This window comes from Raphanus sativus, chromosome 9 (genome assembly GCF_000801105.2).
Source record: "Raphanus sativus cultivar WK10039 chromosome 9, ASM80110v3, whole genome shotgun sequence".
NCBI lineage: Eukaryota > Viridiplantae > Streptophyta > Magnoliopsida > Brassicales > Brassicaceae > Raphanus > Raphanus sativus.
The window spans coordinates 18274958-18287953 of NC_079519.1; the positions used below are offsets into that span (position 1 = coordinate 18274958).

Here is a 12996-nt window from a genome sequence, read left to right on the forward strand (position 1 = left end):
AAAAAATTAAACTAATGACTGTATAAATTAATAAAATTTCATAATTCCAACATTATTAATTTATAGAGTTTTTACTGTATAAACAATCATCCTTTTAGTTATATTTTAGGGTAAAAGATCCGAGGCCACTTTATACTAAGGACACGACTGGTTCAAAGACAGAGGTTGCAGTTGCAACGGTTGGAGTTTGCGGTTCTGTATCAAATGTGATTTAGCGTTTTGTATGATTGACACAAAATTTGAAAATTATTGCATTTGCAAAATATTTGTAACTGGTTGATTATGAGATATAGCACCGGCTTAATAATAAATTACTAATATAAAAATATTATAATATTATAAAAATATAAAAATATATTATTGTAATAAAATATAATAATAACTAATATAATTTGATTAATAATAATATTATGTTTATTTTTTTAATTAGTTGAAAGTAATAATTTAATTTTTTTTGAGGATTTATATTAAAAATTTAAAAGAATACTCTGTTTTGTTTTATATATGTATCTTTTTGTATATGTATAATATTTTTCTGTGAATTTAAATTAATAAATAAAATTTGTATATATTTTTATTTATAATGTTTTTATTTTTAATTTTTAGTTTAAAACTTAAAATATTAAAAAATGATTTTATATTTATTTATCCATCCTTAACCGTAAACGTTAACTGAAACCAGTTTTTGATTTTAAAAATTTTATAACATTTTAAAACGATTGGTAACGATTTATTTGATTACAGTATTTTGAAATGTTATAAACAGTTACAAACCGCAAAAGCAAAAGCGGCGTACCGATACAGAACGAACAAAAACGGAAGTCATCTCGTTGACGGTACGCCTAAACGGTATAAAAGTTAGATCTTCTTAATCTGAAACCGGGTCGGTATAGGAATCGGGTGGCCATCCTCGGGTTCCCGCTCTGTTTCCACACCAACTCTTCTTGCTCCACAGTCCCCAATCCCTTGAACAGACCCCGCGACTCGTGGCCGCGAGTCTAATCTGATAAATGGAGACCGCCAGACTGATCGCAATTTCAGACCTAGTCAACGAAGGCCGTGCCATCACCGGTGCATCGTCCCTATTCTATTCATCGTCTCCTCACAGTAGAAACCCTCAATCACGTCCCGGTTCGAAATTTCTCTCACCGCTGAACTACCCGGCGGTTATCGACGGGACGCTAGCTCTTCCTTCCGAAACCCTAAAATGTCCGAATCGCTACTGCTTTCGATTCACAGACGGCGTCTCGACGATCTGCTGCGACATCATCGGTTTCGAAACCCGCGCGATTGGGAGCAAGATTCGTCTTCTTTCTTGGAACTTCATTCCTTTCAAGAATCATCGCCGCGGCGGTGGGGTTTTGGAGATTATCAAGTGGAGATTCGTGGACGACGATGCTGTTGAGTTGCTTTCTCGGTGGTGTTCGCTTCCATTGGTTCCTCATCGGAGCTCAGTAGTAGAAGAGAATGGCGGTGGTGGGGGTAAGTCACGGTATAGCGTCCGTGGTGTGTTGGAGTCTGTTAGCCCTGTTTCTCTTGTTCCTGATGCTTCCGTTAACCTTCCTGTGAAGGGTTTTTTAGTAAAGGTGATGGCTTGTGAGTGTAGACGGAAGGATGTGTTGGATTCGATTGATTGTTCTCACTGTTTTGACAAGCCATTCTTCGTTTACTTCTGCGGTTCTGTGGCTGCCACTTGGCACCCTGCCATGGTCAAGTTAGTTGGAAGAAACATTGCTCTATCGGGGATGAAGAAGAAGTTGGTATATATAAGCAAATGTGATTCTCTCTTGGTGTTTGTGACCACTGAGAACTCTCTTCTTCATTCGCCTTGGCTTTCTAAGAAAGATGAAGTTTTGAAAAGTGTTGTTCATGGGCGAGGTAACTGCGGTTCGTACCTTGGATTTGTCAACGGCTTGTACATGAAAGGGAAGCTTGTTGAGCTGGATGAAGATGTCTGGCTTTTATTGACGGATCAGATACGTAACAGATCACACAGTATCCGAACTGGTTCCCTTGTAAGAAAAGTTCCTTCTTGCTCTAAGTTTAGCGTGTGCTTCTTATTGTTTGACTGTTTCTCTGTGCTGTTTGAGATCTTTGATTGTTTGACTTGCTTAGTGCAGATTTTTGTCAGAAATGTTCATTTTGTGAATACCAAATTTTCTTGGGGAAAAGTGCTTATACTTGGGGCATGTTTTAAGACCAGCATCACAGTTGAGAAATTTTCACCGTTTGAAACGAGGTATGGTTTTGTTATAAATCAGTGAATCATGGTTGCTTTCTCATGTCTGGAGATTTATTCAGCTGGTCCTTCAGTTGTCTTGTAGATTCATGTTTGCAGACATCTCTGAGCCGATTCGTTCAGTCTTTGTCCTTTCCTGCAAGATTTTGGTATTTTTTCTCTCTGATGGTTGAAGCAATATATTATGCGATTTCATTCTAGTTTATGCCTCATCACTGATAGCTGCAAAACGATGTATCATAGGACACTACTCGTCAGTTCATGCTTCCAGAACTTTGACAGAATGCCATCAGACAAGGAAAGCTTGAGATCATGCCAGGTGAGTAACTGAATGCAGGCTTGGTTCTGTATTTTTAGTGTGGCCTTTCTCGCTGTTATCTATAGCCTTTCTCGTTATTATGAGGTTTATCAGGAGGATGAACTGACAAAGATGTATGCAGAGTCACGAATACCACCATCCATGTTTAAACCTAGGGTAAATTGGTATATTGAAAATTTAACAATATATATATATATATATATAGCTTTTTATGCTCTTCTTAGGGTAATAATCATGCCCATCAGTTTGATTGTATCCAAAACTTTGAATTTCTCAGTGCGGGCTTTTTACTGAATTCTGCATGCATGAATCTTGCGGATGCAATAGTGAAGCTCGTGATTTCAACCTAAAACTTGTAAGTCTTTTCATTTGTAGACCATGATTAGACTGGAACAGGTTTAGTTGCATGTTTATCTTATAATATAAGTTCCACCCTTTTTTGACAAACAGGTCATGCCTATCTCAAGTTTTGTCCACCATTACAAGGTCTTGCTGGATGAATTGCTTTCTCGGATTAGTAAAGGTGACACCCAGTTTATTGCTAGTAATTGCTCAAGTCATCCATCTTCAATTCGGAAAAGATACGGTCATACAAATGTAAAGATTCTAAAAAGTGAAGATATTGGTGTTATCTTGCTTGGAAGATTGAAGGTATACTACTCGTACTGTGCATATATTGTGCCATCGGTTCGTTTGAAACGTTGTTCTTAATTTATTGAGATATCGGTGTCCACTTGTCACCTTGATAGGGTGAATATCTTTACTCAGTATCTACATAACAAGGTTTCTGTTTTTCTCTGTTTGTACACTTGTTTAGCTGTGACGTTACTCCTTTATATAGATTTCAGCTTCTGGAATACTACAGTTGCAAGACAAAACTAGCCGAATTGATGTCCTGATGTCAGACCTTCTAAGTGATAGAAATTCCTGCAGGATATATGAGGTTAGTGTATGTACTCCAAACTGCATTTGAAAATTCTTAACTCGTTATATTCAATCTTATCTTTTTCCTCATTATAGGTTTCTGATTTTGACCTCACTATGGAAATACCTGAATCAATGCCCCACATCCCGTTTCTTCAAAGGCCACTTCACCATAAAATTTTGGTTGATCCCACTTCATTGGCCAGAGACAACACCTTGACAGTGCCATTTTCTCTATCGTTTGGTGCTGCAAGCTGTAGAAATGTTCTCGTCGATCAGTCTATTGACAGGAGGCATGATCTCAATGAGTTCAAAGGGGGAAGGTTTCACTTATTTAGGGTGACCCATAAATTTCCAATTCTCAAAAAAGTATGCTCTTATATCTCAAAGACAATCTCCATATTGTCACAGTTGTTTATTTGTTTTGTTTCGAGAAAGAGAAGCTGTTGTTTATGCTACTAACTTCAAATTGACGACCTTAACATTTATAATTATTGAACTTGCACCAGGATTTTCCAGGAATGCCTGACTGCACCAGTGTTTTCATCGAAGCTGTAATAATTCCATGGGAACTCATTTGCACTGTTACCGAAGAAGACGCAGCGGCTGATGAAAGCAAGACCTCCCGAGAAGAACATCCACGTAAGAGATGTAAAATTAATAATTCATTAGGGACGGAAAGAGTATTGTCTGTACCGCATGATATTTCCTGCGACATTACCATCCGATGTTCAAGTAGTCACTGTTCGACCATAGCAGCAACTCTGTCTAATTTAATGGAAAAGAAAAGTGGTAACATGAGCAGTCTGAAGCGTGTGCTGTTAGAATTCATACCTGAATGCAAAAATTATAATGTAAGTATTGCTTTGTTATTAACAATAATATTGATTCTCGTAAAACATGCATGCTGCACAAATAACTGATTATTTAAATTAAATGATGCTTTTGCATTGTTACGGCAGGGGTTGCAGATTGGCGGTTACTATTTGACGAAGCATGACATTGACGATCCTTTTTGTTTTGGACGGTCTAGCATATCTAACAATGATAAAATCAATATTAGACCCGAATCACGTTTATGGAGTCTGGAACTTTCTTTTGGTGAAGTTTTAACCCATGATGGATCTATGGATGTATATCCTCTGGTGTCTTCTCAACCATCTCCTGCGGTGGAACAACGAGATTTTTCTTGTCCACAACGTTTTTCAGATGTTTCGCTTCTTCTCCCTTATGATGCAAAAATTCTCTTCTCAGCATATCTTAAGGACTTGGACGAACTTAATAAGCCAGTCCTAGGTGGAAAAGATAGAGATAATACTCAGGAAGAGATTATAATGCATTCAGTGCCGTCTCAACCACCTATTTCCAACAGCTTGTTTCCTGAGGGAAACCTAGCGACTTTCAGAGGTGATGTAGTAGCAGTTGATGATGTTGACTCCAGTGTCATCAGCAGCTATTGCATTCATGTTCGAGTCGATTGTCAAATTGTGAGTGCATATCATACTGTTTTGTATGTGCTGTCTATATTCTTTGTGCTGTCTATATTCTTGTAACTCTCCTTAACGATGTGTTTCAGGTGAAGATTTTTGGTCCACTTAGAAGGCACTCATATCTCATTGGATTTGGCCCTGGGGTGAATGCAACATTCTACCGGATTCTTGGAACTAGGTACTATACCTAAATAACAGCCTTTGATAAATTTAGATTTTCAATAAGCTACCAACTCATATTTAGTCTCTTGCTTTATTGTTTCTGTAGAGAGGAAAATAGGTTTCTATTGTCATCAGCATCTTTTGTCAAAATTAACTCACGAAAGGCATTGGATGGTCCAGCTTTAGACGAACCGATTCATCAAACTGCTATGGGTCTGCCTAAAATTAGACCTCAGGAATCCTCAGGATACAAGGATAATCGGCAAATTAACTTTGTCTGCAAGGTAATCTTGTGGTGGTTGCTTTCTAGTTTCACTCATGTGTATTGTCTTAAAGTCTCCTTGCTTGTATTCTTCTTTATATATTATTTGATGCAACAGGTTGTTTCAGTTCATCTTCTTGTTCTCCAAGCGAGATCTGATGATCCTTCAGAAAACAAATGTGGGGAAAATATTGATATACCGCTTGCAGGATTTGTGGTAGGTAAGTCACACTTGCTATTGCCAGAAAGAGAACACCGAGCCTAATTAATTGTAACATCCGCGTTTTGTTTTCTTTTACATTCTCAAATCATCATCTTATAAATTATCCTAACTTATATGACTGATCATTGAAATAACTGCTATTTCTTAGAATTTCTCTTACTCAGTCTCCAACATGTACAACATACATACGTTCAGTATGAGCATAACATTTTTCTACGAGCTTCTTAATGAGCCCTATGTATGTGTGTAATACTGAAGGGCAGAAATATATAAAGTTGTGTACGAGAGACTATACATTTGTGCTTGCATCAACTTCTGTCATACTGAAAGGATACTTCAGATTCATTTTATGCTCCTGAGTAGCCGTTTCGAAACTTGAGAACGTGTGAATTGATAAATTGGTTAATAATATATATGCGTGTGTACTAGATACACCTTACTGCCCATTGTTTCTCCTTATTCACGAGTTTCACTCTTCCTTATTCAGATGATGGATCATCAACTTATCTTTGCTGGACGAGTGGGGAAAGAGCGTTTACATTTCTTAGGCTGCACGAAGAATTGCCTGAAAACGACATTGATGTGGACCAGTGGATCAGAAGCGACAGCAGCCGGTGCACAACAGCTTACCATCTTGAAAAAATAGTTTGGGTTCACAAGAGAATAGTGATTAAGGTCAATGGATCACAGAATGATGCACTCTTTCAATACGTCACCATTGATGTTGCTTCACAACAACTTCTCGCCGAGTCTGAGGAGGAGTTCCTCAAGTTGTTGATACTAAATGCCACTAGCGGCCCCATATGGGTACGTTCGACCTCCTTAATTTCATTGCGTTTTCATTGTCGAAGTTTCTCTCAGGTCGGAGATTGTTTATTTCCTCGTCTATCTTCATTATTATGGTTTAAGCAGGATGTTAAGGCGAGCTCAATGGACATGAATATGATTCAGCATGTGGAGAGAGAACAGTGTGTGGAGATGGATGCTTTAGGGCTTACTCGGCGGAACGTTTGGGGCGATGAAATATGTCAAGTGGATACGTTGGTCCGAGCTTGGAGCTTACTCCAAGGTTTGCTAATTACGTGATCATGATTTTTTGGGACAATGAATTATCCCGAAAGTAATTCTTTTTAGTTTAGTTTTTATGGTTTAATTCATTTTTGTCAATGTTCATTTATTTACTAGTAAATGTAAGGTGAAAACAATGAAGATGGTTGCGAGAAGATCTAGGCTTTCTCATAGGGTTTCTACTAGGTCACAGCATAGAATTTGGTGTAGGTCTAGAAACAAAAAGAATTTTAAAATTGAGGATAATAGTGAAAATCAATATTACTAAATTGAAAATTTCTTGGGTTCATCTCTAATCAATCAAAAATTAGCTTATTAAATATAATACTACGGATATAGCCCCGCGCAGTGCGGGGTCGTGATATCTAAAAAAATTTTCGATTTATGTTCATGAATTTGACATCTAGCAACATTTTTTTTCAAGAATATGTCAGACATTGATTATATATCCACTCAGATTCAACATCTGATACGCTGACTAATTGACATCCTCATTAGCTATCCAGTAAATCCGCAACCTGTGTAAATATAAGAAAATAATAATCAATCCTAATTTAGAAACCCCCCACACAATAGTAAAACCCTTTATTAAACATAGCGTAATAATATATACATACCCAGAAAAATAGTCAAGGCGAGATTTTTTAACAGAAATAAAAAATGAATCTCCATGAGCTCCTTTCAGATCTATGCGAACTCTCTCGGTCCGTTCAAAAAGTTGTGTTTTTTTTATTGGTTTTTCCTATAGTTATCAGCTGTGTAAACAATTTTGTTCGCCTCCTCCTTGAAACTACCAGTGTGTTCTAATTCAAACTAGTTTCATAGCCTCTGCGCAGGCGCAGGGCCGGGAATATTATCGACACGTCAGGTATTTTTGTGTACGTGATTTTGTTATTTGAATATGTTGTTGAATAGTTACGGGATTTTGTATTATTATTATTTCTGGAATTGTAAGTAATGAGAAAATGAATTCCGAGTTTAAATTTTGAAAGTTTTTTTTATATTAGCCCGTATTGGGTCATAAATTACTTGGTTTAATATTAATTACATTTTTTTAATATTAATTACATTTCTTGAGATTTTATTGGTTTAAAAATATAGAAAATATAAAATTACAAAAATCATGCATTAATAACTAAATAATAAATGTGAAAATTATAAAATATAGGTTAATTTGAAACGGAGGAAGTATAACTCTATGATGTTTGAATTTCTTTTAACTGGGAATGCAATTGAAAAATGGTTAAACTCAACAGACGTATAGCTAGACATTGCATGTTTAGTAGTGGTATTGCGTGTCATGTAAATGACAGGTTTTAAATGTGATCGAGGCTAGTAAATATAACGTGAAATCTTTTGAAACTTAAAATTAAGAAAATCTCATCCTCCCATGACTTACATTGGAGATAGGGTTGTCTTTTTAAAATAAGACATGAGAAAGTGGAAATATTAGAAAGTCTTAAAAGAGTAAATGCATGGTAATTTAAAAAACAGACATGAGAAAGTGGACTTCTACAACCCGACCCTTGCAAATGAAATCGGCTTCATGTGTCTTCACCAAAAGCAGTAGATTAATTATTCACAAATTCTTGTCTACAATCCAAACACAACTTAATCTCATCTGGAACCTGGACTTTTTCTTGTTCATTAGAGTTGGTAATGAACTTGTTGAGCCTCTCCTATGGAGACAACTTTTTTTTTTAATGCCATCTTTGGTGTCGATGCAGGAAAAAGGCTTATCCCACTGTGCCTTCTAAGCTGAAACCAGAGAGCATAATATGTAACGTTACTATAAGACTTAATATTAGTCAAACCTAAACACATAATGAGTTGATACCGGGCTGTGAACTCTGAGATGGCTTGAAGGGTTGGGTCGAAATAAAATTTTGTTGCTGGCGTTGAGTTTAGGTATAGGTTACCTACAGAAGCAATATTGTTTCGAACAGCATTAGGTGGACCAACATTAGATGCCCCATAAGTAAATAAATGACAAACCATGATAATTACGATGACAAAGGTGACAGTTTACAAACCTCCAAATATTTTGGGATTCATATATAGTGACCACCATGACAGACTGTGTCCTATCACCTGAGTTGATGAGACCCTTAAACATTGATGCAACATCATCCCACAAAGAGAGGTACACGACCACCCTCCTGTTATGCGTATGGAAATAAGTTACTACCATGCAAACAACATTTGTAAGAAAGCGTAACTAAAGAACGGTTTTGGTTACTTACGGTTCAATCAAAAACTAGGGCTGGGCAAAAAATCCGAACCCGAAAAACCAAACCGAATCCGATCCGAAAAAGTAGCACCGAATCCGAACCGAAATTGATTAAATATCCGAACGGGTTCAAAATTTCGGTATTTAAAGAACCGAAACCGAACCCGATCCGAACCGAAATATTTTGGGTACCCGAATGTATCCGAAATAAATTTATATACTTATATATATACATTATTTTTATATATAATGTATATTAAAAATATATAAGATACCTTTAAGTTTTCCAAAATACTCGGAAAATTTATGCAAATAGTCAAAAATAAATGTTTAAAATAGTTAAAGTATACTGAAAACACCAAAATAGTTAAATATCTATTGATTCTTTATCCAAATATTCAAAGAAAACTAATTTATATGTTAAATTAAGGTATTTTGACATATATGTTATGAAAATTTATATGTAATATATTATCTTTTTTATAGATTTTGAAAATTTAAAGTATATAATGAATTTTGAAAATTTAAAAACATTTTAAATGGGTTATCCGAATCCGAACCGAACCCGCAAAGATCCGAACAGAACCCGAACCAAAATTTAGAAATATCCGAATGGGGTTGAAATCTTTGACCTCGAAAACCCGAAACCCGAATGGGTACCCGAACGCCCAGCCCTATCAAAAACCAAACTCCTTGAACACCCCTGCCACAAGAGCAACGGAATCTCCTCCTCCTTGTCTGGGATGATGATATTTGCAAGAAGCACCGTACTTACACGTTTCCGTTCGCATAAAATGCTGATCAAAACCAAAAAAAAAACAAAACAATCTAAAGTTCACAGCTTTTATATGAAACCAAAGAAGACAAACTGAAACTGCATTGCTTTTAAGACAGAGATAGAGTATTACAAAACCTGACAAACCGGTTGTCCTATTCTCTCCGGTAAAGCTCCATCTCCTTCAACTCCTCCTCTCACACCTCCAACAACCTAAACACCAAACCAAGAGCTTTCAAAAACCCAATTCAACGATCTGATTCAAAAGTGGGAAACTTTATTTACCGCTCCGCGATCTCGCGGGTGATTAAACCGACATCTTGAACCGTACCCGCAAATGCCGCTCCACGATCAGGCTCATTTGATCGCTCCGGGTACGCTTCTCCTCCTCCTCCTCCTCCTCCAGCTCTGCCGCCGCTTAACCCTAACCGCCACATCGAAGCTACAAAAAAACACGCATTTTATAAAAATAATATAATCCCCCTAAGATGAATCAAAGACGCTGCATTTACGTTACCTTCGACTCCGGTTTGGACTCCATGAGAGGTCCATTCAATTGACGGATCCGATCGCGGCCCTTCTTCACCGGCGCGACTGTACCGCTTCATTTTTCCGACAAACCCCCTCACACACACAGACACACGAAAGGAATGATCTTTTTATGCTTCTGTCGGAATGTCTAAAAGCTCCGATTGGAGAATACTGTTGTCGGAAAATCTGAGAGGAAAAACTTAGATCATGCTTTTGTTTCCACACCACTCTCTCTCTCTCAGTCGCTTGATCTCTCTACCTTCAAGCTACAAACTTTTTTGATTGAGTACTTACGGAAGAACGGAAGAGGAAGAGGAAGAGGAAGAGGAAGAGAAGAGGGATCACTCGCGATCTGAAGAACAGATATGTTGTGGGCCAAAATCCATAGAATCAGAACACAAATCACATGCTTAAGCCCAGACAAAACACAGCCCATTAAAAGAAAAAGGACACGTGTCCCATAAAGAGGAGTGATACTCGCTTATTATATTATAGATTTGAAGTATGAGAAATTAGCGAATCCCTCCATGGCGTACAGGTCTCAGCGGACAACTTCAGAAAGTAGAACAAAGAACATAAAAAAAGTTATACTAATCAAGTTTTCAGTAGGACTATGAAATTATATCAATTTAAGGAGTTTCAATGATATGTGACACTGAATAGAGCGGTTTAGAGTGTAATGGTTTATCATTGGATGTGTGAGTTAAGCGACAAAGAGGGAGAACCCTATGCCATATTCAAAGACAGTGCAAAAGAATAGACGATTAGGAAGCTTTTTGGGTATATCTGATGCATCAGCCTCACCTTTTAAAGGTTATGTAGAAACTGAGTGCCATAGGCCGTAAGTTAATTTAAAATGACCCAACAATCATTAATTCATTACATAATCTTGTTCGAAAAATCACTGCCGAGGACCATAAAATCACCGGAAAAACGTAATTCGGACACCAACGATGACGATTTAAACTGACTCAGTCCAAAAACCGAAATTCTTGAAAACTTAATTTTCACTCATTTCATCCTATAATCGAGTAGTATATTTAAAAATTCATGAAGTTTTCATGAAAATGGCAAAAACGAAGAAACTGATGTATAACTCTTGAAAAATTATGAGCTGTCGGAGTCAATATTGCAGAAAGTCTAAAAGTCTAAAGAAGAAGACGACTTGTAAAAATCATAATTGCCTTTCATTAAATTTAATCATAAAAATGCAAAATACACATGTTCTCTATTCAAACCCGGGTTGTGAGCTTCTTTAATGATACATAAACCACTGCACTAAGTGATATTTAGTGATATTCATATGAATACATACTATTTTAAAACAAAAATATAAATATGGGTCCCACAAACATTTATTAAAATCTGATGTGGACACCTTAAGAAGAGAAGAAAATGTCTCATTATATATATGATTTTTCATACTGGTGGTGTACGGCTTGCGGTGTACGGCCCTCCTTCCTTGCTCCTCTCTGTCTCTTTCTTTCTCCGCCTCTCCGCCTCTCTGTCTCTCAGCTTTTCCGCCTCTCCGTCTCTCCGTCTCTCCCCCTTTCCGCCTCTCCGCCTCTCCATCTCTCCGCCTCTCCGCCTCCGCCTCTCTGCCTTCAGAAAAGTTTTGTTCTCAAAATATTGACTCTTCTTAACAACATAGAACAGAGAATACTTTGACATATTATCTATGTTCTCTTATTCAGAGATCACAATATCAGCATCATAGCCATCCTCATCAACTTCAACTGCTTATGGCTTTTATTTCTTTTTCGTCCTCTGCGTTTCAGCAAACACATGAGCTGACTCGTCCCTTCTGTTCAACGAGTTGCTCTCCTCTTCATCAGCACTTGAATCAGCAGGCGACTTGTTAAGATCAAAGTCTGCTTCATTCGGATTCTGAGCCTTGGCTTTAGATGTTACACACAACTGAGTAGAAACATTCTTTTCAACATAGCCAACAAAATTCTTAAGCTGTCGATCGTTTGCAATTATCACAGGTGGGGAAATTGATGTATTGATCAACTCAGTAGGTAGATAACTGAACTCCAAATTGGCTAAGCTATATTTTTCCATATCAAAATCCTCCACAACCATTCTTTTTAAATCCTCTAAAGTAGAATTTGATTGCAATAACTGTAGCCTATCCCCTTTGTCATCAGCAGAAAAAATCCATCCATTAGTTGCACCTAATTTCCAAACACAACATGTGGTATAAATATGCATCATAGAGAACAAGAGTTTGTGAAAAAAAATCAAAAGAAAAGCTATGGAGAAACCATAGATTGATGAAGAAGAAAGGTGATAATCGTTTTTTATTTATTTTTGACAAGTAAAATCGAAAATAACACGTTTTAGGAAGTTAGAATATTTTTAGGAGATTTTTAGAATATTTCCTTAACTGAAACTTTCATTAATTTTCGCAAAAATCAGGTAATTTTATTCGTAGAAGGCGTCTTCTAAAAGTTTAGAAGATTGAGAAAAATCCAGAACACGCTTTCTACTTTTAGTAGACGTAAGAGTACATTTTAGAAAATACATTCCGCGAAATTTAGAATATTTAATAAAAGTGGAAGATGCATCCGGATGAAAATTAAATAGTTTTACTATTAATAGAATGCGCATTCCACTTATTTAGAAATTTAGTAAATAGTAGAATACACGTTCTAAAAATAGTAGATGAACGTGTTTATTTTAGAAATTGTTTTCTACTATACCATTTTCCGTAGCAGGCACATTCTACCTTTAGTAGAACGTATTTTAAAATTTTTATTTATCAATTTTT

The 12996-nt window shown here is 36.6% G+C and overlaps 2 protein-coding genes across 8 annotated transcripts; one reads left to right on the forward strand and one right to left on the reverse strand.

Moving 5' to 3' along the window:
* Positions 1 to 791: 791 nt before the first annotated feature.
* LOC108830360 (CST complex subunit CTC1) lies at positions 792 to 7670 on the forward strand. Of its 4 annotated transcripts, none has more exons than XM_056994480.1 (16): positions 792 to 2015; positions 2121 to 2239; positions 2314 to 2388; positions 2483 to 2558; positions 2652 to 2714; positions 2836 to 2913; positions 3009 to 3209; positions 3400 to 3501; positions 3579 to 3851; positions 3992 to 4336; positions 4445 to 4969; positions 5065 to 5150; positions 5241 to 5418; positions 5515 to 5617; positions 6107 to 6426; positions 6532 to 7670. In XM_056994480.1, the coding sequence occupies exons 1-16, from the start codon at positions 1011 to 1013 to the stop codon at positions 6703 to 6705; spliced, it is 3723 nt and encodes a 1240-aa protein (XP_056850460.1). In that variant the 5' UTR covers positions 792 to 1010; the 3' UTR covers positions 6706 to 7670. The 4 variants fall into 4 exon arrangements, with proteins under 4 accessions (XP_056850460.1, XP_056850461.1, XP_018459469.2 ...); XM_056994481.1 differs by having other exon boundaries at positions 4454 to 4969; positions 5059 to 5150; XM_018603963.2 differs by having other exon boundaries at positions 793 to 2015; positions 5059 to 5150.
* A 359-nt stretch (positions 7671 to 8029) lies between these two features.
* LOC108824266 (zinc finger CCCH domain-containing protein 34) lies at positions 8030 to 10594 on the reverse strand. 4 transcript variants are annotated; one of them, XR_008938543.1, is made up of 7 exons: positions 10210 to 10594; positions 10024 to 10134; positions 9831 to 9905; positions 8931 to 9714; positions 8721 to 8846; positions 8525 to 8606; positions 8030 to 8445 (listed from the first exon to the last, which is right to left on the reverse strand). XR_008938543.1 is itself a non-coding variant. In XM_018597660.2 (3 exons), the coding sequence occupies exons 1-3, from the start codon at positions 10298 to 10300 to the stop codon at positions 9877 to 9879; spliced, it is 231 nt and encodes a 76-aa protein (XP_018453162.1). In that variant the 5' UTR covers positions 10301 to 10588; the 3' UTR covers positions 9721 to 9876. The 4 variants fall into 4 exon arrangements, 2 of the variants coding, with proteins under 2 accessions (XP_018453162.1, XP_018453161.1); XR_001945185.2 differs by having other exon boundaries at positions 9978 to 10134; positions 10210 to 10593; XM_018597660.2 differs by lacking the exons at positions 8030 to 8445; positions 8525 to 8606; positions 8721 to 8846; positions 8931 to 9714 and having other exon boundaries at positions 9721 to 9905; positions 10210 to 10588.
* Between the last annotated feature and the right edge of the window lie 2402 nt (positions 10595 to 12996).

What these genes read in the sequence shown, in the direction of transcription:
- LOC108830360 (XM_018603963.2), top strand. Translation starts at nt 1,011, where the DNA reads ATGGAGACCGCCAGACTGATCGCAATTTCAGACCTAGTCAACGAAGGC. An exon ending in GTATCCGAACTGGTTCCCTT is followed by an intron (nt 2,016 to 2,120) that starts GTAAGAAAAGTT and finishes TGCTTAGTGCAG; the next exon opens with ATTTTTGTCAGAAATGTTCA. An exon ending in TTTTCACCGTTTGAAACGAG is followed by an intron (nt 2,240 to 2,313) that starts GTATGGTTTTGT and finishes CTGGTCCTTCAG; the next exon opens with TTGTCTTGTAGATTCATGTT.
- LOC108824266 (XM_018597659.2), bottom strand. Translation starts at nt 10,300, where the DNA reads ATGAAGCGGTACAGTCGCGCCGGTGAAGAAGGGCCGCGATCGGATCCG. An exon ending in AGTCCAAACCGGAGTCGAAG is followed by an intron (nt 10,135 to 10,209) that starts GTAACGTAAATG and finishes GTTTTTTTGTAG; the next exon opens with CTTCGATGTGGCGGTTAGGG.